The sequence below is a fragment of the Syngnathus acus genome, chromosome 16 (assembly GCF_901709675.1).
Source record: "Syngnathus acus chromosome 16, fSynAcu1.2, whole genome shotgun sequence".
Lineage (NCBI taxonomy): Eukaryota > Metazoa > Chordata > Actinopteri > Syngnathiformes > Syngnathidae > Syngnathus > Syngnathus acus.
Genome location: NC_051101.1, coordinates 11,503,155 through 11,526,807, shown reverse-complemented (window position 1 = coordinate 11,526,807; position 23,653 = coordinate 11,503,155). Strand labels below are relative to the sequence as shown.

Here is a 23,653-nt window from a genome sequence, read left to right as displayed (position 1 = left end):
CGATTGGCAACGGAGAACTAATTTCTTAGTTATATGAAGAGATATGAGTTATTCTGTTTTTCTCACTCGGAAGTAAGAAGCCTTAGTCGTTAAAACTCCGTCTCCGAGGTGCGTTCAATGACCATTTACAAAGTAAGGATGCAGAAAAATCGTCATTGAATGCATCAAACAGCAATGACTCATACTTGAGAATATTGCATAAGGTACCGGAGTTGCTCTGAGAAACGAGGCGGGTGTTTCGTTTGCAGCAGGGGCGGTACGGGGTGGCTTCTCACATTATGACGTCACAGAGTGGGGACCCGGTGTTGTTTCCTTGTTCTGAATGGGACTAAGGAGAAATAAGCAGGAATGCTTCAAGATAACTGAGGAAAATACTACTCTAGGAGTGTTTTTGGTGAGCAATTAGCATTTTAACAAGACTCCAAAAAGTTTAGTTCGTTTGATATGCCTCCATTATATGATAAATTATTCATCTTCTACTCTTGTCATCAAGCTACACTGTCCTGGAGCCTATGGTTATAGAATGTGTGATATTTTTAACTTGATTCAATTTTAACAATACTTTATGCTGTATCAAATTTCAAAGATATTTATCCACACTTGTAGATATAGTCATGTAAAAATATCACACTAATGAGTTTGCCATTTATCCGTTACACCCTCGCCTGCAGCTGACTGAATAATGAATGAGCTTTTTATCATAATGCTGAATAAACAACAACTGACGTGAATGCCATAATGATGATTTTTTTTTTAATAGAGAAGTGAAATCACATGATCAATGTGGTTATTTCTGTGCACGCCCAGTATAGGTCACGTGAGTTGAAGGGAAGAGGGAGGAAAAGGGGGCGTGGAAGGGGTGGACATCAAAATGAGTGTGAGATCACCGGTTCTGTGAAACATTAGATCACTTCACAAGCGTGTGGGGGGAGGACAACAGCGCAGGAGTATCCGCGTGTGATCACCAAGCCTGTCAAACATCGGAGGCCCGTGCGGAAGGACAACGGTGAGTTGTGATGTTTACACTTTTGACTGAATAACAGTTCTATTTCCAGAATGAATAAACAGGCTATACACTTCTTCTGACAGGAACCAGACATGGCTGAAACAGATAAGCTGGAGAGGAACGTTAAAGATATTTATTTAAGGTAATATTTTGTGACTAGCTGGAGATGGTTTGCTACGTTTCACACATTTTATATGCGATCTAGTGATCACAAAGATGAAGCCGGTAAAACGAAGAAAGAAAAAAAAGAAAAGTTACCCATGGTTGGTGCCATGGAACTGGTAAGTTATCTCTCCAAGTATTGTGCTCCTCATGTGTCTTGTCATTTTGTATCCAATGTGATCTGCGGGCAGTTCCGGTTTGCAGATACCAAAGACCTCGCGCTGTTGTTTTTCGGGACCCTGATGTCGATGGTCCACGGGGTTGTCTTGCCTCTCATGTTGGTTGTGTTTGGAGATATGACGGACAGCCTTATATCCGATGCTACAATTAATTACGTGAACGACAGCTACCGCAGTGAGTTGAAAGAAACAAGTCAAAGTCATCTAAACTGGAATGACAAACACTTCATTTCATGTTTTCAGATGTGACTTTTCTAAACAGCACCTTACAGGAAGAGATGACCGGGTAAGACCAAGATGACATCTGGTGAATTCGTCATTTCCGAAAAGATTTCTGATCTATCCATTTCAATTCCAGCTTTGCCATCTACTACTCCATCCTAGGGGCCATTGTACTGGTGGCCGCCTACATGCAGGTTGCGTTCTTTACCTTGTCGGCTGGACGACAAACCAAACGCATCCGCAAGTATTTTTTCCACAGTATCATGCGACAGGACATCGGCTGGTTTGATGTCAACGAGACGGGAGAGCTCAACACTCGCCTTACAGAGTTAGTAACGTGCACTTCCTTCCTTCAAAATTAGCTACACTGCTAATGACAGCCAGTATTTTTCTATGTCAACCAAAACTGGCTGTTGATATGGTGCTGCTGTTTTGGTTAGCTCATAAAAGTCTATACCAGAAGTGTCAAGACGAATGGTAATAAAAATTGTAAACAATATCTTTTTTTTTTTTTTTTTTTAAAGTGAAGACAATTTGTAATTTTAGTAATGACACAAAGTCGATGCAAAATTTGCCTCGCCGTCCACATAAAATGATGTGGCGGTCCATATCTGGCCCCCGGGCCTTGAGTTTGACACCAATGGTCTATACGCTACTCTGAAGCTCTCAACATTGCTATCTGCCCCGGACAGCGATGTCTATAAGATCCAAGAGGGTATCGGAGACAAGGTGGCCATGTTGATCCAATCGTGTTCCACCTTCATCACATCTGTCGTCATCGGTTTCAGCAAAGGATGGAAGCTGACTCTCGTCATACTGGCCGTCAGCCCCTTGTTAGGCATCATGGCGGCAATTTTCAGTAAGGTAAGCTTGTCTTTTTTTATCCAGCCTTGATCTTGAAGGCAGGTTTCTTCTTGCTAATCTCACACTTGTCGCTAGATGCTAGCATCGTTCACATCTAGAGAACAGAGTGCCTATGCCAAAGCGGGCGCTGTGGCAGAAGAGGTGCTTTCTTCCATCAGGACTGTTTTTGCCTTCAGTGGGCAACGCAGAGAGATTGAGAGGTTTGTTCAAGTGTCAATCATAAATTGCCTTTTTTTTTTTTGTCCATAACAAAAAAAATACGTCTTATGTGTCGGACAGGTATCATAAAAATTTGGAGGATGCCAAGAACGTGGGAATCAAAAAGGCAATAAGTTCAAACATTGCTATGGGCGTCACCTTCTTATTGATCTACCTGTCTTACGCTTTGGCCTTCTGGTACGGAAGCACCCTCATTTTGAGTGGAGAGTACACCATCGGCGTTGTACTTACAGTGAGTCAAACATTCCGAAGACCCACGAAAAAAAGAAATAAATTCTGACGCTAACTGAGTATTTATGTAAGGTTTTTTTTGCTGTGCTCATCGGAGCGTTCGCCTTGGGGCAGACGTCGCCGAATGTTCAGTCCTTTTCCAGCGCCAGAGGAGCCGCACACAAAGTTTACAGCATTATTGACAATGTGAGGAAATCCATTACTTCTTCCTTCCTTTCCTTATCAGATTCTATAAGTGAATTCTGGCACTCCAGGTTGAAACTTTAACGAGAGCTTGGAATTGGAAATTTGCAGTTACAAATTAACTAGGCGGATCATAGATATGTTTTCTTTAATCCATGCTTCGAAAAATCAAAACAACCCCAAGATAACAATGAGCTTGTTTATGTTGACGTACCTCGAGCAAAAAGGGCTAGCCGTATAAATAAATATGAGCTTTGTTCAAAAGCGGCTATCCAAACCTTCGGTGTTCCTCACATTGTCTTTTCACATTCCTGACTAAACCCGACGCTAAATAAAACAATGTTCTCAACAGGTACCAAATATCGACAGCTTTTCAGAGAGCGGCTTCAAACCTGATTTCATCAAAGGAAATATAACGTTCAAGAATATCCACTTTAACTACCCTTCAAGGCCTGAAGTCAAAGTAAGCTCCTCATTGACACGGTTGAACTTCATACAACGGATGAAAACCAACAATTCCATTACTTGCAGGTATTGAACAACATGTCCTTGAGTGTGACGAGTGGACAGACCATGGCCTTAGTTGGAAGCAGCGGCTGCGGGAAGAGCACCACCATCCAGCTCTTACAAAGATTCTACGATCCTCAAGAGGGATCTGTACGTACACAAGTCCAAACTCTCAACTCAAAACAATTTGAAAATCCAGTTTCCCTCTTTGTAGGTATATATCGACGGCCATGACATCCGTTCCCTCAATATCCGCTACTTGCGGGAGATGATTGGCGTGGTGAGCCAGGAGCCCGTCCTTTTCGCCACCACCATAGCCGAGAACATCCGATACGGCCGAAGCGACGTGACGCAGCAGGAGATTGAGCGAGCCGCCGAGGAGGCCAACGCTTACGACTTCATCATGAACTTTCCCGATGTAGGAGCGCACTCTCACGGGAAAACAATGACAGGCTATTGATGAGATTGTTTTGTTGAGCAGAAGTTTGACACGCTGGTTGGAGACCGAGGGACTCAGATGAGTGGAGGACAGAAGCAGAGGATCGCAATTGCCCGGGCGCTAGTCCGTAACCCCAAAATCCTTCTGCTGGACGAAGCCACGTCTGCTCTTGATGCAGAGAGTGAGACGATGGTGCAGGCTGCTCTTGACAAGGTAAAAAGTCACATTGCTACCACTTTGCAACAACGGAATAAAATGTTTTATAATTGATGCTATTTCCGTCAATGGCAGTGAACAAAATGAAGCGATGTGTTTTTCTCTCATTTGTGTAGGTTGGACTGGGTCGCACCACCTTAATTGTGGCCCATCGCCTTTCGACGATCAGAAACGCCGACGTCATCGCCGGCTTCAAAAACGGAGCCGTTGTCGAGCTGGGGACTCACAGCCAACTGATGGAAAAACATGGCGTCTACCAAACGCTCGTCACTATGCAGGTAACGCTAGCACAAAAAAAAAAAAATCTCGTGTCAGCCCGTAATGTTCAGACTTGTGATTTCCTCTCATTTCCATCTTGTAGACTTTTCAGAAAGCTAAGGACGAGGAGGATGAAGAAGACGTTGAAAACAAAAGTATCCCGAACTCCCCGTCAATGAGGAGGAGGAGATCTACAAAAACGTCTTCATTTGCTGGTTCAGAAGGGAAAAAAGAAGAGAAAGAAAATTTGGTGGATGGCAAAGACACAACACAGGAAGTAAGTTGGGTCTTAGCGAAGAATAATGGGGAGGCCTGATGCAGATTTTTTTTTTTTTCTTGTTTACCACAGGACGAAAATGTTCCGCCAGTGTCGTTTCTCAAAGTGATGCGTTTCAACCTCCCGGAGTGGCCTTACATTTTCGTCGGAACCATCTGCGCTTCAATTAATGGCGCAATGCAACCACTGTTTGCTCTTATCTTCTCCAAAATCATCACTGTAGGATTTTTTTTTAAAGTTTTTGGAAGTTTTGATGGAATTTAATTTGTTGTTTTTCCAACTTTCAGGTGTTTGCTGAGCCCGATGTAAACGTTGTTCAGCAGAAATCTGAATTCTTCTCCCTTATGTTTGCTGTTATTGGTGGAATTTCTTTTTTCACCATGTTTTTACAGGTAAGAGACCAAAATGTTATTCCAGTAAGAAAAAAATTAAATAAAATTCAATTAGGGTCAATTCATGTTTTTGTGTTACTTTTCCAGGGTTTCTGTTTTGGTAAATCTGGAGAGCTTCTGACTATGAAACTGAGACTAGCAGCTTTCAAAGCCATGATGAGGCAGGTAAGTAGAAAGATTCAAATTCGGACAATGTTATCTCAAACTGACTATTAAGTAAACATACTTTCGTGTTCAAAGCGGATCAGTTTACGATGTAATGAATAACATGTTGACATACTGAGACAGATGAACACTTGTTCAAACAAAAAAAAAAATCCCATCTGCATTTTAAAGACGTTAAATGTAAACAAACTTTTTTTTTTTTTAAATAGGACCTCGGCTGGTTTGATAACCACAAAAATAGTGTCGGCGCCCTCACAACAAGACTTGCCACAGATGCTGCTCAAGTTCAAGGGGTCAGACATTGTCTCACTCTAGCATGGCGGCCATCTTTGTTTCCATATTTATTATCACCTTTCCACTTTTGCTCAGGCTACGGGACTACGTCTTGCCACCCTGGTTCAGAATCTGGCCAATATGGGCACGGCTCTGATTCTTTCCTTTGTGTACGGCTGGGAGCTGACCCTGCTCATATTGTCGGTGGTTCCCGTCATGGCGGTGGCTGGAGCCGTGCAAATGCAGTTGCTAGCCGGGCAAGCTGCTCAGGACAAGAAGGAGCTGGAGAAGGCCGGAAAGGTGGGTGGACTTCAATAATGGGAATGGGAGTGGAATCTTTAGCTTAGCAACTTCTGAGGAAGATTTTGAGCCATGATAGCTTAAGGCTGGAGTGTCAAACTTATTTTTATTTATTTTTGTCAGTTTCCTTCGTAGGGCCATTATGATTCTCAACCCAAATAAATATATGAACGTCTCAGTATAGGCTACACAACAGTGATAAATAACTAGTTTTGAAATCAGAGACGAGTAAGAACTGTTTTTTAAAAAGATGAACGGTAATAAAAATGGCTAGAAACATCTCTATTTTTTTAAAAGTGAAGATCATTTGCAATTTTAGTATTGACACAATTTGCCTTGGCGGGCCAAATTTGGCCACAGTTTGACACCGATGTCTTATGGTGAGGCTGAATGACTTGGGTGGGCTTAGAGCCTTTTGCGCTAACCTTTGAACCGGTCTTTCATTCCACGTTGTCTGTCTCTTCAGATTGCGACAGAGGCCATCGAGAATATTCGGACGGTGGCATCTCTGACCAGAGAACCCAAGTTTGAGTCTCTGTATCATGAAAACCTCATCGTTCCTTACAAGTACGAGAGACCTTTAATTTCACGAAACCTTTGATTTGTAATAACGAGATCTCGTTAACGTTTATCTCTTTGCAGTAACTCCCAGAAAAAGGCCCACGTGTACGGTTTCACCTTTGCATTTTCCCAAGCTATGATCTATTTTGCTTACGCGGGATGTTTCCGCTTTGGAGCTTGGCTCATCGACCAAAAACGAATGGATGTTGAGGGAGTATTCCTGTGAGTAACGTTTTTTTTTTTCTTGGGTTGTAGTCCAACATTTGTGTCTATTGTACTTTGACAGAAGATAAAGAAAAGCAATCTAGTGGATAATTATGAACGGTCAATATACTCAAATCTTTTATTACCTCACGTGGATGGTTGGAAAGATGGAAGTTCAATGCACGTGTAGGGCAAATGTGACTGTTTAGGTTGCAAAATATTTGCTTTATGGTCACAGGTGCACGTGAGGGGGCGGAGCTTCTCCTTTCATATTACAACTTTGACACAAAGTTCTTTTTGTCTCTCCTAGAGTTATTTCAGCTGTCCTGTATGGCGCCATGGCTGTCGGAGAAGCTAATTCCTTCACTCCGAACTACGCAAAAGCCAAAATATCCGCTGCGCACCTGATGATGCTTTTGAACACGGAGCCTGCTATTGATAATCTCTCAGAAGAGGGAGAGTCGCTGGTATAAAACCTGACATGCAAACTATTTTCATTCATTATTTTATTATTATTATTATTATTATCATTAATATTATCATTGTTATTGCTATTATTAGCAATATTATTATTAGCATTATTATTATTATTATTTTCAAATCCCCTTCCTTAAATCTCCAGGACCAATTTGATGGCAATGTGCGCTTTGAGGACGTTAAGTTTAACTACCCCTCACGCCCGGATGTCCCCATTCTCCGAGGGCTGAATCTGAAAGTGAGCAAGGGAGAGACACTGGCCCTGGTGGGAAGCAGCGGCTGTGGCAAAAGCACCACCATCCAGCTCCTGGAGAGGTTCTATGACACCACGCAAGGCAAAGTGGTGAGAAGACACATGCACACGATTGCCTTCTGCCTCTTCACCTACTCTCACTGAGCTAATGGTTAGCGTTTTTATAGCTGCTGACTACACTCATGAATTATAAAATTTACAATGCAGACTGACTCACCCAAATATTGTCAGTCTCGCTTGAATGTTATTGCCGTTTGAACCAAAGGATTGACGTGAGAGTTTCTGTTTATCAGATCACATAAATGTCTCCAATAAAATCTCGAGTAAGGTCCAAAGTATTTCAGGCTTACCTGGGTCTTGGGTGTCTTGCTCCAAAGCTGGATTTTTTTTTCTTCCAGGTGATTGATTCCAAGAATGTAAAAGATCTGAACATCCACTGGCTGAGATCCCAGGTCGGCATCGTGTCCCAGGAGCCCGTGCTGTTTGACTGCAGCTTGGCCGAAAACATCGCCTACGGAGACAACAGTCGTACGGTTACCATGGAGGAGATTGAAGCAGCTGCGGAGAAAGCTAACATTCACAGCTTCATATTAAAATTGCCAAAAGTAAAAAGTTATTTTGAAAACATCCTAGGTAATGATTTGGTCACATTCCACTGACTTTGACTTTGTTTACCCGAGCAGAAATATGACACTCAGGCAGGCGATAAGGGGACCCAACTGTCAGGTGGTCAGAAACAGCGAATAGCCATCGCCCGAGCCATTCTCCGTAACCCCAAACTCTTGCTTCTGGATGAGGCCACGTCTGCTCTTGACACCGAGAGTGAGAAGGTGTGTCTTTTTGGTTCTCATTTGTGATGTGTATCCCAATTGACTTCTCTCAATTTGTGCAAGGTGGTGCAAGAAGCGTTGGACAAAGCCAGCCAGGGTCGGACGTGTATCGTCGTCGCCCACCGTCTGTCCACCATCCAAAACGCGGACCGCATCGCTGTCTTTCAGGGAGGCGTGGTGGTCGAACAAGGGACACATCAGCAGCTGCTGGCCAAAAAGGGAGTCTACCACATGCTGGTTACCACTCAAATGGGCCATGGGAGGGAATGACCGTTTGATTGTGGACAAGATTACACAAGTGGCCTATATGTTCCCCTTCACCTTAGTCATAATATATAAATATGAAATTTAATTTGGTAGCTTTAAATAAATTTGCACTTCTGAACGGTGAGGTGGATGTGATCCACCGTGCCACCCTCCTATCTTTTATCATTTTTAAAATATTTGTACTGCCAATCTTGTTGGTGTTTTTGTTTGTTTGTGTTGCGAGCACCAAGTACTTGAGATAACTAATACACTGCATTACATCCATCACTGGACATGTACTACTGAAAAACTAAAGTTGAACAATCAATAATTACAGCACAGTCAATCCATTCTTAGATTGTAATCTTTAAAGCCATTTTTTTCCCCTCATTGGCTTTACACCTGTTGTCATGTTGTATTGTGTTATATTTTCTACTTGAGTATTTTTCTGTATAGCACTTTCTTCCAGTTCCGTTTTTAAATGCTTTATAAAGTTGATCTAAACTGAGATTAACCACATTTGCATTCTCATTAATGGACTACTGAGTTACAGTGGTAGTACACAGTAGAATAAAAGGATATCGATAAAAAAAGTCTTGGAGGACATAAAATTTTGTGATATAAAAAAAAAGTGACGTTTTACATGGTTAGGAGTGGATAGTACATATATTTGTCTTTCGAAAAAATAAATATTTAAGAAAAAGTACGTATAAATGAATGCGTTATTATTATTGTTATTATTATGTCACAATAAGTGTAGTACCGCCCCTAAAAGCTCTCGACCCAGTCTAGTAACAGGGTGTATCATAGCGGATGGCAGCTGGATCAGTGGATCAAGTATTGCCATAGCTGAGGCGTCAAGGTATGGCAAAATGACTTTTTGATCGTTATAAAACGTTTATTTGCGGTGATTATTTGCCGAGACAGTCGACTAGTGCAGCAGGTTCCGACGTCTTGCATGGGAGAACTGACAAAAGTGAACTTCGCTCGCGAATTCATTTAGATGACGTTTAACATATGTTTCAAATAATCAAGAAGTCAAAACTGTTGTTGTTTTTTCTAGGCTACCTGAGCGGGTCTTTTTTTTTTTTTTTTTTTTTAACTAAAATGATTGTAAACATTGTACAGTCGTTTGTTTTGATACTGGGTAGGCGGAGTGCCAAGCAGGAAGGCATGGCAGCAAAAGCTTTGTGTTTTTCCAGGAAGTATTTCTTCTCCGTTTACTCGATTGCTAGTTTAAGCATACTTACTGTTTACTACAGTAATACGGAGAAACTTGTATATCGTGTGGGCGTTTTAAACAGCAAACTATTTTTTTGTGTACAAAAGGATGGCAGATATGATCCGTCTGGAGTCTTACGCATGCGCAGAAAGAAGAGCTCTACATCATGTCTTACACTGCCGTCTACTGGCCAAATTGAAAATTACAATTTTTATAATTGACGATGGACTTCTCGTGATTGATTTCTTCATAATTATAAATAACACCATTTTCAATGATGACCCACATATAAACATTTTTGCCTTCAGTGGTCTTTAAATCCATACTCGAGGATTCATTTTCAGAAATATTTTTTTTAAACTCTTTTGAACTAGACTAATTCAGGCTCTGACAGACCTCAGACATGAATGAACCAGACAAGCTGCGAAAGGACATCCCCGATCAGAAAACAGATCTTCATCAAAGGTAATATTTTGGAGCTATTTAACACATTTTCAGTTCGTTTTAAAGCAGATATTACTACAAAATATTTTTAACATGTCTATTTCTGTTCAAGTCAGCACAGTGAAGCACAATGCCAAAGAAAAAAAGAAAATGAGGGGAAAATTGACACAGTTGGCCCCATTGAACTGGTATGTTGTCAATCTCTGCCTTCCCTTTTTTTGTTTTTGTTATACTAATAATCTCAATTCCCGTTTGGTTACACGAGCACAGTTCAGATTTGCAGATGGCGTAGACGTTCTACTGATCATATTTGGGACGGTGATGTCGGTGGCCCATGGACTGGTGTTCCCCCTCATGTGTGTTGTATTTGGGCACATGGCTGACAGATTTATACACTTTTCAGCAATGTCTAAAAACAATACCCGCTACCTCGGTGAGTTCACAGACACCGTAACAAATAGTAACATGACAAAGTAATTATCGTTTGTAATTTCAGTTTCCACCAACAACACCTTACAGGAAGACATGGGCGGGTAAGACCAAGAATTCAATTGACACTCAAAATGGGACCCATTTGACAGTTTGATTTTTTTTTTTCCAGCTTTTCTGTGTACTTCATGATCACAGGATTCTTGGTGCTGGTGGCCGCCTACATGCAGGTTGCCTTTTTCACTTTGGCGGCTGTGCGACAGGTCAAACGCATCCGCAAGTGTTTTTTCCACAGCATCATGCGACAGGACATCGGCTGGTTTGACGTCAATGAGACGGCATCGCTCAACACTCGTCTTGTTGAGTGAGTCAATTCCGCATTTTGCTGACATATTGAAATGAAATCTTTTTGGACGCACAGATTAGCCGTTTCTTCAAAAAGTTGTCATGACATTACGATCATCCGTTTATCCGGACAGTGACATCTATAAGATCCAAGAAGGTATCGGAGACAGAATAGGAATGTTGATCCAGTCGCTTTCCACCTTCACTGCCTCTCTGATCGTTGGCTTAAGCATAGGGTGGAAGCTCGCTATGGTCATCCTAGCCGTCTGCCCCTTGCTGGGCCTGGCAGCTGCCATTTTCAGCAAGGTAAGGCGACCCTAACTCTCAATATAAACATCTTGATAAGTTGATATATCTCCTCTTAGGTGGTGACATCATTCACCGCTAAAGAACAGGCTGCTTACGCTAAAGCGGGTGCGGTGGCCGAGGAGGTGCTCTCTGCCATCCGAACCGTTTTTGCCTTCAGTGGTCAGCAGAGAGAGATCCAAAGGTTCGCAGCAACATGTCACGGCACATACGGCGCAGGTCATTAACGATAATTCCTTGCTAATCAGGTATCGTCGAAACTTGGAGGAAGCTAAGAACATGGGGATTAAGAAGGCGATAAGTTCCAACACGGCGATGGGTTTCACTTTTATGATGATCTTCTTGTCTTATGCGCTGGCTTTCTGGTACGGGAGTATGCTTGTGAGGAATAAGGAGTACACGACAGGAACCATACTCACAGTGAGCGCACGTTAAAAAAAAAATAACACGTGTACTAATATAATTTGAATGCTAACAATATTTCTCCATTCAGGTTTTATTTGCTTTGATTCTTGGAGCAATTGCTTTGGGGCAGACCTCACCAAACATCCAGTCCTTCTCCAGCGCCCGAGGAGCTGCTCACCATGTTTACAGCATCATTGACAATGTAAGCAGATAATCAATAAATGTTTCTCGGCCCAGTGTGTGGCAGGTAATAGAAAATTATATCCTACCCGACAGAAACCGAATATCGATAGCTACTCGGAGAGCGGCTTCAAGCCTGATTCAATCCAAGGAAATATAGAATTTAAGAACATCCATTTTAACTACCCTTCAAGGCCAGAAGTCAAAGTAAGCTCATCCTGTCATCGAGAGATACTGTACTACATCTCCAAAGTTTTCATGATTGACACGTTATGATTTGCAGGTATTGAACAACATGTCCTTGAGTGTGACGAGTGGACAGACCATGGCCTTAGTGGGAAGCAGCGGCTGTGGGAAGAGCACCACCGTCCAGCTCTTACAAAGATTCTACGATCCTCAAGAGGGATCTGTACGTACACATATCAAAACTCTCAACTCAAAACAATTTGAAAATCCACTTTCCCTCTTTGTAGGTATATATCGACGGCCATGACATCCGTTCCCTCAATATCCGCTACTTGCGGGAGATGATTGGCGTGGTGAGTCAAGAGCCCGTCCTTTTCGCCACCACCATAGCCGAGAACATCCGATACGGCCGAACCGACGTGACGGAGCAGGAGATCGAGCGAGCCGCCAAGGAGGCCAACGCTTACGACTTCATCATGAATCTTCCCGATGTAGGAGCGGAGTCTCACGGGAAAAAAATGACAGGCTATTGATGAGATTGTTTTGTTGAGCAGAAGTTTGACACGCTGGTTGGAGACCGAGGGACTCAGATGAGTGGAGGACAGAAGCAGAGGATCGCAATTGCCCGGGCGCTAGTCCGTAACCCCAAAATCCTTCTGCTGGACGAAGCCACGTCTGCTCTTGATGTTGAAAGTGAGACCATTGTACAGGCTGCTCTCGACAAGGTACAATTATTTGGAATCCAAAATGGAGAATTACTCTGACACTCTTAGATTGATATTCTGTTTTGCGCAGGCTAGACTGGGTCGCACCACCATAATTGTGGCCCATCGCCTCTCAACGATCAGAAACGCTGACATCATCGCCGGTTTCCAAAATGGCGCCGTTGTCGAGTTGGGGACTCATAGCCAACTGATGGAAAAACATGGCGTCTACCAAACGCTTGTCACTATGCAGGTAAACACAAAAAAAAAAAAAAAACACTTGGACACGACATTCATCTGATACCAGAACAATTTCTAGACCTTCCAGAAAGCCAAAGTGGATGAGCAGTGGAATAATGAGCAGAATGAAAAGAGTCCGATAACCAAAACAATCACTGAATCTTCCCCGAAAAGCAAAAAAGCGCCAAAAGGGTTTTCCTCTTCTGGTTTGGAGGGAATGAAAGAAGAGAAAGAAACTTTGCTGGATGCCCAAAACAAGAGCGAGGAGGTGAGATTGTTTTTTGTAAAGAATTAAAGCGAGACATGATTCAGGGATTTTTTTTCTTGCTTTTTGCAGGATGGAAATGTTCCCTCGGTGTCGTTATTCCAAATTCTTCGTTTCAACCTTCCGGAGTGGCCTTACATTTTGATGGGGCTCATCTTTGCTGCCATCAATGGATTATTACATCCCTTGTTTGCCGTCATCCTCTCAAAGTTCATCGCTGTAGGTTTGAATTTGTGGCAAATGACTCGTTGAGTGCCATTGACGGATATAGACGTCAAAGTAACTTGGTTAGCAGTGAGTGGGTTAAATCTGATCATCAGATTTCTCTTTCAAATGATCAGGTGATGGCTGAGGAAGATCAAGAGATCATAAGAGAAAAAACGGAATTTCTTTGCCTTATGTTTGCAACAATTGGAATTGTCATTTTTTTCACCATGTTTCTTCAGGTATGTACGGGGCACAATCGCACATAGATACGTTAGTTCGAGATGAGGAGTTTTGTTTTTCTTATCTGTCACTTATTACAGGGTTACTGTTTTGGAAAATCTGGAGAGATCCTAACGTTGAAATTGAGACTTGCAGCTTTTAAGGCTTTGATGAGGCAGGTAAGTTAAAAACAAAATATTGGAAGGCTGTCTTTTTGGTATGTAGATTACTGATTATGATTATTATTTCTCTGTCAAGAAAAAAAATTCTATATTCCTTTGGTTTAATGTGACTTGGACTTGCATTCCAGGACCTCGGCTGGTTTGACGACCACAAAAATAGTGTTGGAACGCTCACAACCAGGCTGGCCTCAGATGCTGCTCAAGTACAAGGGGTGATTTTTCATTTCCACTCTCTTGCCACTACACACACAAAGTTCTGTTTCTACAAAACATTTTACCTTTACCCAGGTTACGGGATTACGCCTGGCCACATTGGTGCAGAACATTGCCAATTTAGGCACCGGTGTTATTCTTGCCTTTGTGTACGGCTGGGAGCTGACCCTGCTCGTATTGGTGTTGGTGCCAATCTTGGCAGTGGCCGGAACGGTGGAGATGGAGCTGCTAGCCGGCCAAGCTGCTAAAGATAAGAAGGAGCTAGAAAAAGCCGGACAGGTGCGTACTTGCCGCGCGATTTTTTGTTTTGCCCTCTTTTCATGGTGCATTTCTTCAGATTGTTACAGAAGCCATCGAGAATATTCGGACAGTCGCATCTCTGACCAGGGAACCCAAGTTTGAGTCTTTGTTTGACACGAACCTGCAAGTTCCATTTAGGTATGTGAGTGCTTCCATCACTTGTTCATATATGGTTGAAAAAATATATATATATAAATTATATAAAAAAATATATATATATTTTTTTAAAGATATAATATATATTTTTAAAAAATATATAATATATATTTTTGTTTTTTCGACGATTCTGTGTGTTTGTAGAAATGCCCAGAAAAAGGCGCACGTGCAGGGTTTTGCCTTCTCTTTCTCGCAAGCCATGATCTACTTTACTTATGCCATATGTTTCTGGTTTGGAGCTTGGCTTGTTCAGCAAGGACGAATGGACGTTGAGGGAGTATTTCTGTGAGTAATATTTCCTCTTAAAAATATTTTAGAACACATTCATGACATTAGCTAAATAACCTGCACAACTTATTTAATAAGTCAACTATATGCAAATTTTTTTGCAGAGTGATTATGGCAATTCTGTACGGTTCTATGGCTGTCGGAGAAGCCAATTCCTTCACTCCAAATTACGCAAATGCCAAAATGTCAGCTGCTCACATCATGATGCTTCTGAACAGAAAGCCTGCTATTGATAATCTATCACAAGAGGGACAGTCGTTGGTAAGTGGCAAGAACTCACCCAACAATGTGAGCTGTTTTTTTTTCTTTTTTTTACAGTTCTGTTTCCTCCCTTCACACTCCAGGACCCATTTGATGGTAACGTGTACTTTGAGGGTGTTTGGTTTCACTACCCGTCACGCCCCAACGTACCTGTCCTCCGAGGGCTGAATCTGAAGGTGAGCAAGGGAGAGACACTGGCTCTGGTGGGAAGCAGCGGCTGTGGAAAAAGCACCACCATCCAGCTCCTGGAGAGGTTCTATGACCCCAAGCAAGGCAATGTGGTGAGAAGACTATTGCATCTTTCTTCATTTAGATATGATTTTTTTTTTGGGGGGTATTCCGACCTACCTGGGTTTTCCTTTTCTTGACATCTGACTCCAGTGATGTCACGAGTTATTATTTTTCATCTTCCAGATGTTTGATTCCAAGAGTGTGAAAGATCTGAACATCCACTGGCTGAGGTCTCAGGTCGGCATCGTGTCCCAGGAGCCCGTGCTGTTTGACTGCAGCTTGGCCGAAAACATCGCCTACGGAGACAACAGTCGTACGGTTACCATGGAGGAGATTAAGGCCGCTGCAGAGAAAGCCAACATTCACAGCTTCATAGAAAAATTGCCAAAAGTAAAAAGTTATTTTGAAAACATCCTAGGTAATGATTTGGTCACATTCCACTGACTTTGACTATGTTTACCCGAGCAGAAATATGACACTCAGGCGGGCGATAAGGGGACCCAACTGTCAGGTGGTCAGAAACAGCGAATAGCCATCGCCCGAGCCATTCTCCGTAACCCCAAACTCTTGCTTCTGGATGAGGCCACGTCTGCCCTTGACACCGAGAGTGAGAAGGTGCGTCTTTTTGGTTCTCATCTACAATAGTGATGTGTATCCCAATTGACTTCTCTCAATTTGTGCAAGGTGGTGCAAGAAGCGTTGGACAAAGCCAGCCAGGGTCGGACGTGTATCGTCGTCGCCCACCGTCTGTCCACCATTCAAAACGCGGACCGCATTGCTGTTTTTCAGGGAGGCGTGGTGGTTGAACAAGGGACACATCAGCAGTTGCTGGCCAAAAAGGGAGTTTACCACATGCTGGTTACCACTCAGATGGGCCATGGGAGGGATTGAGTTGACTGAGATGCTCTTTATAGTTTTTTTTACAAGTCTTAAATTTCAATTGGTAGTGGCTGTTTGAATGTGCGCTACTGTTTGTGCGTCTACTAAATGACACTGAACTCACTTTTGCTCATTACATAAATTACCGTGTCCCCCCTCTACTATCACGTTGTGAAAAAGTTTTCAATTTTTATACGAGTCTAGTTTTAGTTGATGACTAATTCTAAAAAGTTCTAGCTTTGTTTTAGTTTTTTAACAAATGCGAATTTGGTATTTCAAATTGAACACATTTTGGACAAAATACTACAATTTTAAGAGAATCAAATGGCCTTAACTATTAACCATTTGAATATCTTATCAATATATCTTTTTCTGACCAAGACCAAAAATTGTACACATAAAAGTAACACAATAAATTGATGCTAGCACAACAAGGCTAACTTTTACCTGAAGATGGCTAGCGACCTATTTTCACCTCCTCATTTTGGTCTCAGGTGCATAGTATTTTGCATAATAGTTTTTTTCTGTAAATTAAGATAACTGGAATAAACAAACAGAACACTCAAACATAGATAGCATAATAGACAACTAAAATATGATCAATTTTGACTGACGTATGTGACTGAAGTGAAGCGAGGGTAGCGCATTTGACTGGTGCCTGCCAAGATTCCAGGTTAAAATTGCATAATGCAATCTACTAAAAAAAAAAAGTTTTTTTTTGTGTGTCCTTGAAAGTCCTGACATATCTAGTCAGACCAGCCACACTGTTGCCAAGAGATCTACCTCACATTGCTCTTAATTTTGTTGCTCATCTGGAATGTTGCAAGAATAAATCTACATCTTGCATTGCAGTATTTGTAATTACCTCTGCCAAGTAATGGCAATGTATCATAATTATAAATGTTGGTACAAATTTGAATAAAGTATTGATGCAGAAATGTATTTCACTCTGAAATGTTTTGAACTACAATAACACAACAGGCAGATTGTTTTAAATCATTCATTCAGAACAGTTTGATCAATTACACTCATGTAGTGATAATTTATCCAACTGTACCAGTAAAATTATGCAACATTACAAAAATTAATTGTGCAAATAAAAGGCATAGTTCGTAATAAGCAACTTACCTCTGATAAATGCCCATTTACAATTAAGTGAAGGTATTGATCATCCTGGCTAATGTTTGAGGCCTTTTGTGGCCCTTCAGTGTTTCAAATATGACTTCAAAACTAAAACAGTACAGAGTAATACTCAACAAAGACTTACTACGCTTGACTAGTCGCATTGGAGAAGAAGAGCAGATGAGTGGACGTGACGAGAGGCACCTAACGGAATGCTCTTCTGTCTCTTGGTGCGAGCGAATATTTATAGCTGAGACGTGGTGGCAAGGTGGAACATGTCATGCATGGAATTGGAGAAGTTGTTGAACAATGTTGTGGCATCTGTTTGACGGCAAGATTTCCATGCCGAGACGGAGATCACAATCCTGAAAAGGAGTATATTTCAACTCAATGACCTGAAATTCCAAGTATGGTCATGGGAAGTAATTATGGCTCGGCACAGAGATAGCAGTTCAGTGAAGATACCTGTCGTCGTTGATTCGATAGAAGAAGCCGTAGCCGTGATGAACCATAGGAGCGACAACACCCAGGACTGACGTGTAGCCCACCAGACTGGAGGACAGCACAAAGTTCCCGCCACCTCCACTGCAAGAACAAAAAAAAAATCACTCATTGGCTGAAATTTTTTCAATTAAAAGCTGCTTTACCTCTTTGAGTAGAGGGGATCTGTGTAGAGGGCAGGAGTGGGAAGTCCCGCCTCCTTGGCGATGAGATAGAGTCCAAGGAGATGTCTGTCAAAACCTGATGACAACATGACGGTCAGTCAAGAGAAGACATTCCAGTGAATATGTTCGACACCAACCTTTGCCCTCTTGACCTTCTGCCATCAGCTTATTGTGTTTGTTGAAGGCTTGCAGCATGGCTTTCCTCTTGTCATGAATCTGATGACATCATATTGATTTAGCAGGTCACGTAAACCGGTCACAGAAATTCCGTGTTTGTCACCTCGCACGTGGGGTCCGTCATGGCTTGACACCAGCTGAGCGCCTCGCTAGTGCAAGGCCGCATGGTTTCTGTCCTGCCATGGTAGAACCTGCGAGTTGTTGCCGTTTCATAGCAACTCCCTGCCCTGAGGGAATTTGTGATATATTTAACCCAAGTATTACCCTCAAGGGCCATATTTGAGTTCATAAAAAATATATTTCCTATACTTTTGATTAAAAAGTACATTTTGTGTATGCGGTAGTAGCTCAGTTGCATGGCCAGCTGAACGAAGGTATCAGGGTGTAGATTCTTCTTCTTGATTGCTGATTTCCCAAAACCCGTGAAGGCGTGACACACAAGTTGGAGATCTTGCGCCTGGAAAGCCAGAAGCAAGAAAAACATGGTGAGACAAAACATCCATAATGAAATTACAGAAAAATTAAATTCTGACTACTACATATGCTTTAAAATACTAGACATGTAATTATTACGCTCCAATTGCCACCACTAATTACCATCTACTGACTCACCTTCTCTACATATTGCCGTTTGGCGTGGTTAATGTCATCCAGAACTTTTTGATCCACGGTAAAAACGAGTTCCGCAGGTAAAGGCATGGGTCGAACTCTGTTTGAGCCCTGAAGGCACAGGTTTAAAAAAAAAAAAAAAATGTCATAAGCAATAAAAGCTATTTTGGTGTATTTGCATTTCAATAAAAAAAAGTCCTACCTTCCATTTGCCTTCTGTAGCTTTAAGCTGCTGGTCAACATACCAACACATGGACACCATGACCATTGCATCATACGGTGCATGCTGCCAAAGAACCAAAACTGTTTTCTTGATCTGTTCGTACTGGCTTCTTAAATGTATAATACTCACATCACAATTGGATCCAAAAGTACCGTCGGCGAACACCAGGGAGTTATAGGATTTGTCCCCCCAACGAATGCTGGGGTCTCCTGTAAGTGCTTCCAATGCAATCTGCATTCAGAATCATTTTTTTAACAATAAAATCAAACAAGAGAAATTACTTGGAATAAGGGGTCTGTACATTTGTGTAATTCTCTGCAGAAGAGTATGGCATGGCGTCGTCGAGGGATATTAAGAAGAGGCTGCTCTGGATGGTCTCCAGGATGCTTTCATTGTGAGGATCAATACTAATGAGATGCTCCCTGGCCTGCAGAAACAATTTGGTGAAGTCTCAAATTCACACTCAGTGATGACAAAACAACCTGGACACTACATTAGGTACACCCGCACATCAAATAAAGCCATGATTGAAGAGTACATGTTATAAAAAAAGTCCATCTTAATGCATATGTAAAAAACATGTGCAATTCCACTCCCAAGCTCTAGGTGGCAGTATGACGCAAACCACTAAACCTTATTGCATCACCAGAAAATGGAAAAAAAATGTATTATGTTAATAGGGTATTAATCAAAAACAAGTTTATTATTATTATGGATCTACTTTGATCGCTTTTTTTATATATGACCCGTGAGTGTCCGCCTCCAAACCTTTGCCCATCGAGTCCTTTCATCGGAGGTCAGGGCAGCAACACCATCGCCATCTGGCCGTCCCGCGCAGCACTCTTTCACATAGCTCAGTTGCCTGCCCGGGAGAATCCAAACAATTCTAATTTCGGTTCTCTGAATCATTATCTAAACTCTTTCCGAGATAATCCATTACCTGAAGAGTTCTGGTGGTGTGAGCATTTCACCATTACAAAGTGCATCAAAAGTGAAAATCCGTCCGCGACACGTCACAACCAGGTGGGACGGGCAGTGGCCCTCTCGCTCTGTGACACAAACAACAACAATTAAAATCCTCATATAAAAATAAAAAAAATTGGGACACACCGTACCTGTTCTGAAATAGTTATGGATGGTGTCCTTCTTAACGCCAGGTACTTTGCAAGTACAGAAGAGCATTCTGAATTGGTCCATATCCAACACCATCTTACCAGCTTTATGAGGGGGCATCTTCTCCCTAAAGTCCCACATACCGCCAAAAACATTTAGCATAATTTCATAAATTAATTTATTTGCATGTGTATCCTACTTGTAAATGAGATCCCAATACTGTAGCGTGTGCCAGACGTTAACACTGGCCCTCTCGAGTTGAGTTCCTTCGGCGGGGGGCCAGCAGTGCTCTAAATAGGCAGCAGGACCAGCGAAGTTCACGAGAAGCTGAGATGGGATGCGCACTTCCAGGTATGCGGCATCTGACCACCACTCTTCCAGCTAGGGGAATTCAAATAAATTCCAAGTTCAGCATTAAACGTTTTGGAGCATCATTTACGAAAATGCAACCAACCCAGTTCCTCCTGGTCTCGGCTCTCTGGAGGAGTTTGTGATGCAGCTCCTTTCCAATACCTTCTTGAAATGTCCGTACAATATCCACTGTAGCTTTAAATTCCTGGTCAGATGCAAATGGACGCACTGATGGCAGACAAAGGCAAATTCAGGGCAGATTTTTCAAGACAGTGCATGCGGATTTGACTTGAAGCTTATATTGGTACATAATTACAAGGTTGTATAAAACAAATAAACAAGTACCTGCATCTAAATACTTGGAGAGGCTGCCCTCTAGTGTCGGGACAGGTAGAGCAGGCAAACTGTTTTGGTACTGGAAGGTCCTCTCATGTTCCTGCTCTGGCAACTGATTAGCCATTTTTTTATTATTATTCACTCTGCAAAAGATACACATGGGCAAACACTTTGGATCATTAAATCACATGATGGAAAGGAAGTAAAAAGACAGAAAGAAACAAAGATGGATAGAAGAATAGAAATATTGAACACAAGAATTGACAAATGATGGATAGACTAATATGATAATATATAATGATGAATAATTTATGGAGTAGTGGGTAGATGGAAATAGAGAGATTTAATTTGTAAGTGCATACACTTAAATATGAAGTCCACGCTTACGTTTATATTGTTTAGTCATTGGCCAACTTCCAAAAGACACGTCGACAATAAAAATGCATTTGCATTATTATATACAAAGTGCAAGAGTTGAACTAGTCAAACTAGCTGACTGTTTGACTTCTACAACTTGTTTCCATGATATGCATTTGTATCGCTCACGGTGCTTCGTATGCAAAATGTAAAAATCAACTTACCTCCAGGCTCCTCGAAAAAACAAAACTACTTGCGTCGTTGGATTAGTAATGAGTATTCCCGCAAATCACCTTTAACCGAGTACCCCTCGAGCACTGCCCGGAAGTGAATTTTGCGCATGCGCAACTCAGTGGCACTTGACCTACATTCCACAAAGCACCGAGTTGCCTGAGTGCAGCCAGGCGATATGGGGTCAATGCTATTCATTCCAGATTTATTCATTTCATACAAAATAATCCTTTGATTATTTGGAACGAAAAAAAAAAGAGGAGACACATTCTATTTTTATTATTATTGCATTTTTTTAGCTTTACGGAGTGTTATTTAATATATATTATCTGAATAGAATCACAATACGTTAGCAGTTCGACAGTGGGGTTGTAAATGTAAATGCACATATTCTTAAATAATTTAGACTACTTCTGATTCAAAAATCTATCTATCTAATCTAAATCTATTATATATAATATGTAGAATTTTAATTCCACCAAAACAAAAAACATGTAGGGCAGTAACTAATATATACTATACTAGTATTACAAATTCAACAAAAAATGACCAACAAATGCGTAAGACAGTGCATAAGTTTTATTTTTAAGTGTGAACATTTAAATCATGATATTTCAGTCATTCTGTTCTAATTATTAAAAGTTGGATTAACCATTGAGATACTGTACGTTAGCAGGTTATCACACATAAGCAAACAGAGTACTAATTGGTATCCTACACATTCACATTAAAGAATTTTGACTCAACTCGACTTTGAAGCCATTAAAAAAAAAGAAACGTTTAAACATTTGCATTATGAGTATACTTCATGATAGGAGTCTTGTTTAGCCCTTTAGTACAGCATGCCAGCCTTCCCTTCTATTAAGCCAGTTTGCTGATGAGTTCTTTCGCGAGTGCGACGTAGGCAGACATGGCGGCATCCTTGGTCATTCCTGAGAGAATAAAGGAATATAAAAGATAGGTTAAAAAAAAACAAAGTTGTGATATTTCATCATGAAATATTTTGATTTACCTTTCCTGGAGTTCCATGCATCCCACTTGGCTTTCCCTTTCAAGTCCAACATCCCCGGCCTATCTGGAAAACGTGAATTCGCAACGTGTTGGTAAAAAATAATAAATGCAGGGCCGTAGCTAGATTTTTTTCAGTGCGGTTGCCATACTGCGTTTTATTTCACAAAACTGTGACGGTGGAATATGATAAATTACAGATGTCACTTGTCATACCTGTGTTGATGTCTCCGACAGTTGACTGCTTATACAGTCCATAGAGGTCAAGCAACTCCTGGTCCGACGGCCTCGTCTTCAAGTTCTTCACATCTTCCGCCGCCTTCTCAAACTCTGCCTGCCGGTGATAAGAGAGAGACACCCCGATTGATTATTAACCGCTAACAACTCTGGGCAAAGTAATGAGCACATATAGTACCGTACGTGAACTTGGTAACCTATTAGAACAGCACAAGGGGCTAAACAATAGGCTTTTATGGAAGACTGGTGCTTTTGTTCCTACGTCTACTCCACAAAGGAACTAAGCTGGACAGACAATTCGAAACGTATGAAGTAGGGTTCCTCAAACTTTTGCAAGTTCAAATGGGTCAATGAGAACCCAGTTAAGCCCCGAGCCAAAGTTTGGGTACCCCTGATATCTTCGCATATTAAGTGTCGTTTCTCCAACCTTGCACCATATTGGTCAGAACGGACGGGTAAAACATTTACAGTAGAATCGAGGTTCCATCCAGTAGTATGTTCTTAAAACATGAAAGAAAGTGAGCACGTCAGTGAAGATAGACAGCGTGTGAGCATGTGATCAAAATCGACATGGGTGATGAAAGCGATTATCAAAGGTCAAGAAGAAGCATTATGATATTACCACTGAAGTCATTTTTGATGAAGGTTTTGCAGGGGCTCCGATTTGGTTATTTTAAATGCGCAGTTCGAGGCCTGTTGTCCTTATTTTAAGTGCAGGTTGGTCGTCTGATGGGTGCAGCCGCAAAAACAACGGTTCGATGGCAGAATGACGATCGGACGAGGGCTGAAGGAGGAGGCGGGACTGGACGTGTGCGCATGCGCACATCATACAACGGTTCACTGGCATATCCCTAGAAACACGCAACATTGCGGGGTAGTACAAAAGAGATTTTCTGTGTTTTAAAATCAATTTAGGAAAAAGTTTAATAAAATGAAATAATAACGGCAAGTATAATGGAAGGATTGAGAGAACACATTCTCTGTGTTTCCAAATTAACTGACAAAGGCATGTAATTTCTCAAAATAAAATTGCCCCACACTGAAAGGCAATAGTTTTGGAAGCATGTAATAAAATATTCGTTAGTGATTTATTTTATT

The 23,653-nt window shown here is 41.6% G+C and overlaps 2 protein-coding genes across 10 annotated transcripts; one reads left to right on the top strand and one right to left on the bottom strand.

Moving 5' to 3' along the window:
• Nucleotides 1–760: 760 nt before the first annotated feature.
• On the top strand, nucleotides 761–17,056 carry abcb4 (ATP-binding cassette, sub-family B (MDR/TAP), member 4). Of its 7 annotated transcripts, XM_037274194.1 has the most exons (29): nucleotides 761–817; nucleotides 907–1,006; nucleotides 1,090–1,148; nucleotides 1,212–1,287; nucleotides 1,360–1,522; nucleotides 1,591–1,633; nucleotides 1,706–1,897; nucleotides 2,262–2,433; nucleotides 2,509–2,633; nucleotides 2,713–2,884; nucleotides 2,956–3,069; nucleotides 3,419–3,529; nucleotides 3,598–3,723; nucleotides 3,788–3,991; nucleotides 4,055–4,225; nucleotides 4,345–4,506; nucleotides 13,005–13,193; nucleotides 13,263–13,409; nucleotides 13,532–13,636; nucleotides 13,718–13,795; nucleotides 13,927–14,010; nucleotides 14,087–14,290; nucleotides 14,349–14,449; nucleotides 14,612–14,752; nucleotides 14,860–15,016; nucleotides 15,100–15,297; nucleotides 15,431–15,637; nucleotides 15,716–15,862; nucleotides 15,932–17,056. In XM_037274194.1, exons 3-29 carry the CDS (start codon nucleotides 1,099–1,101, stop codon nucleotides 16,136–16,138), a joined length of 3,846 nt encoding a protein of 1,281 aa, XP_037130089.1. In that variant the 5' UTR covers nucleotides 761–817; nucleotides 907–1,006; nucleotides 1,090–1,098; the 3' UTR covers nucleotides 16,139–17,056. The 7 variants fall into 7 exon arrangements, with proteins under 7 accessions (XP_037130089.1, XP_037130094.1, XP_037130091.1 ...); XM_037274196.1 differs by lacking the exons at nucleotides 761–817; nucleotides 13,005–13,193; nucleotides 13,263–13,409; ... (9 more) ...; nucleotides 15,716–15,862; nucleotides 15,932–17,056 and adding exons at nucleotides 4,590–4,763; nucleotides 4,836–4,982; nucleotides 5,051–5,155; ... (8 more) ...; nucleotides 8,072–8,218; nucleotides 8,282–9,050 and having other exon boundaries at nucleotides 831–1,006; XM_037274193.1 differs by lacking the exons at nucleotides 761–817; nucleotides 907–1,006; nucleotides 1,090–1,148; ... (11 more) ...; nucleotides 4,055–4,225; nucleotides 4,345–4,506 and adding exons at nucleotides 9,220–9,326; nucleotides 10,061–10,151; nucleotides 10,243–10,318; ... (10 more) ...; nucleotides 12,536–12,706; nucleotides 12,777–12,938 and having other exon boundaries at nucleotides 15,932–16,138.
• A 135-nt stretch (nucleotides 17,057–17,191) lies between these two features.
• Nucleotides 17,192–23,364, bottom strand: LOC119136118 (acyl-CoA-binding protein homolog). Of its 3 annotated transcripts, XM_037274358.1 has the most exons (18): nucleotides 23,178–23,364; nucleotides 22,535–22,652; nucleotides 22,323–22,385; nucleotides 20,490–20,614; nucleotides 20,235–20,416; nucleotides 20,038–20,162; nucleotides 19,863–19,971; nucleotides 19,691–19,784; nucleotides 19,224–19,349; nucleotides 19,052–19,153; nucleotides 18,902–18,985; nucleotides 18,703–18,810; nucleotides 18,417–18,547; nucleotides 18,194–18,317; nucleotides 18,051–18,129; nucleotides 17,896–17,989; nucleotides 17,714–17,833; nucleotides 17,192–17,613 (listed from the first exon to the last, which is right to left on the bottom strand). In XM_037274358.1, exons 1-18 carry the CDS (start codon nucleotides 23,187–23,189, stop codon nucleotides 17,493–17,495), a joined length of 1,917 nt encoding a protein of 638 aa, XP_037130253.1. In that variant the 5' UTR covers nucleotides 23,190–23,364; the 3' UTR covers nucleotides 17,192–17,492. The 3 variants fall into 3 exon arrangements, with proteins under 3 accessions (XP_037130253.1, XP_037130251.1, XP_037130252.1); XM_037274356.1 differs by lacking the exons at nucleotides 22,323–22,385; nucleotides 22,535–22,652; nucleotides 23,178–23,364 and adding exons at nucleotides 20,732–20,865; nucleotides 21,304–21,428; XM_037274357.1 differs by lacking the exons at nucleotides 17,192–17,613; nucleotides 17,714–17,833; nucleotides 17,896–17,989; ... (10 more) ...; nucleotides 20,235–20,416; nucleotides 20,490–20,614 and adding an exon at nucleotides 21,868–22,242 and having other exon boundaries at nucleotides 23,178–23,353.
• Between the last annotated feature and the right edge of the window lie 289 nt (nucleotides 23,365–23,653).

What these genes read in the sequence shown, in the direction of transcription:
- LOC119136118 (XM_037274358.1), bottom strand. An exon ending in TGTCGGAGACATCAACACAG is followed by an intron (nt 22,386 to 22,534) that starts GTATGACAAGTG and finishes CACGTTTTCCAG; the next exon opens with ATAGGCCGGGGATGTTGGAC. An exon ending in CCGAGACCAGGAGGAACTGG is followed by an intron (nt 20,417 to 20,489) that starts GTTGGTTGCATT and finishes GAATTCCCCTAG; the next exon opens with CTGGAAGAGTGGTGGTCAGA.
- abcb4 (XM_037274193.1), top strand. Translation starts at nt 10,090, where the DNA reads ATGAATGAACCAGACAAGCTGCGAAAGGACATCCCCGATCAGAAAACA. An exon ending in TTAAGGCTTTGATGAGGCAG is followed by an intron (nt 13,796 to 13,926) that starts GTAAGTTAAAAA and finishes CTTGCATTCCAG; the next exon opens with GACCTCGGCTGGTTTGACGA. An exon ending in ACCCCAAGCAAGGCAATGTG is followed by an intron (nt 15,298 to 15,430) that starts GTGAGAAGACTA and finishes TTCATCTTCCAG; the next exon opens with ATGTTTGATTCCAAGAGTGT.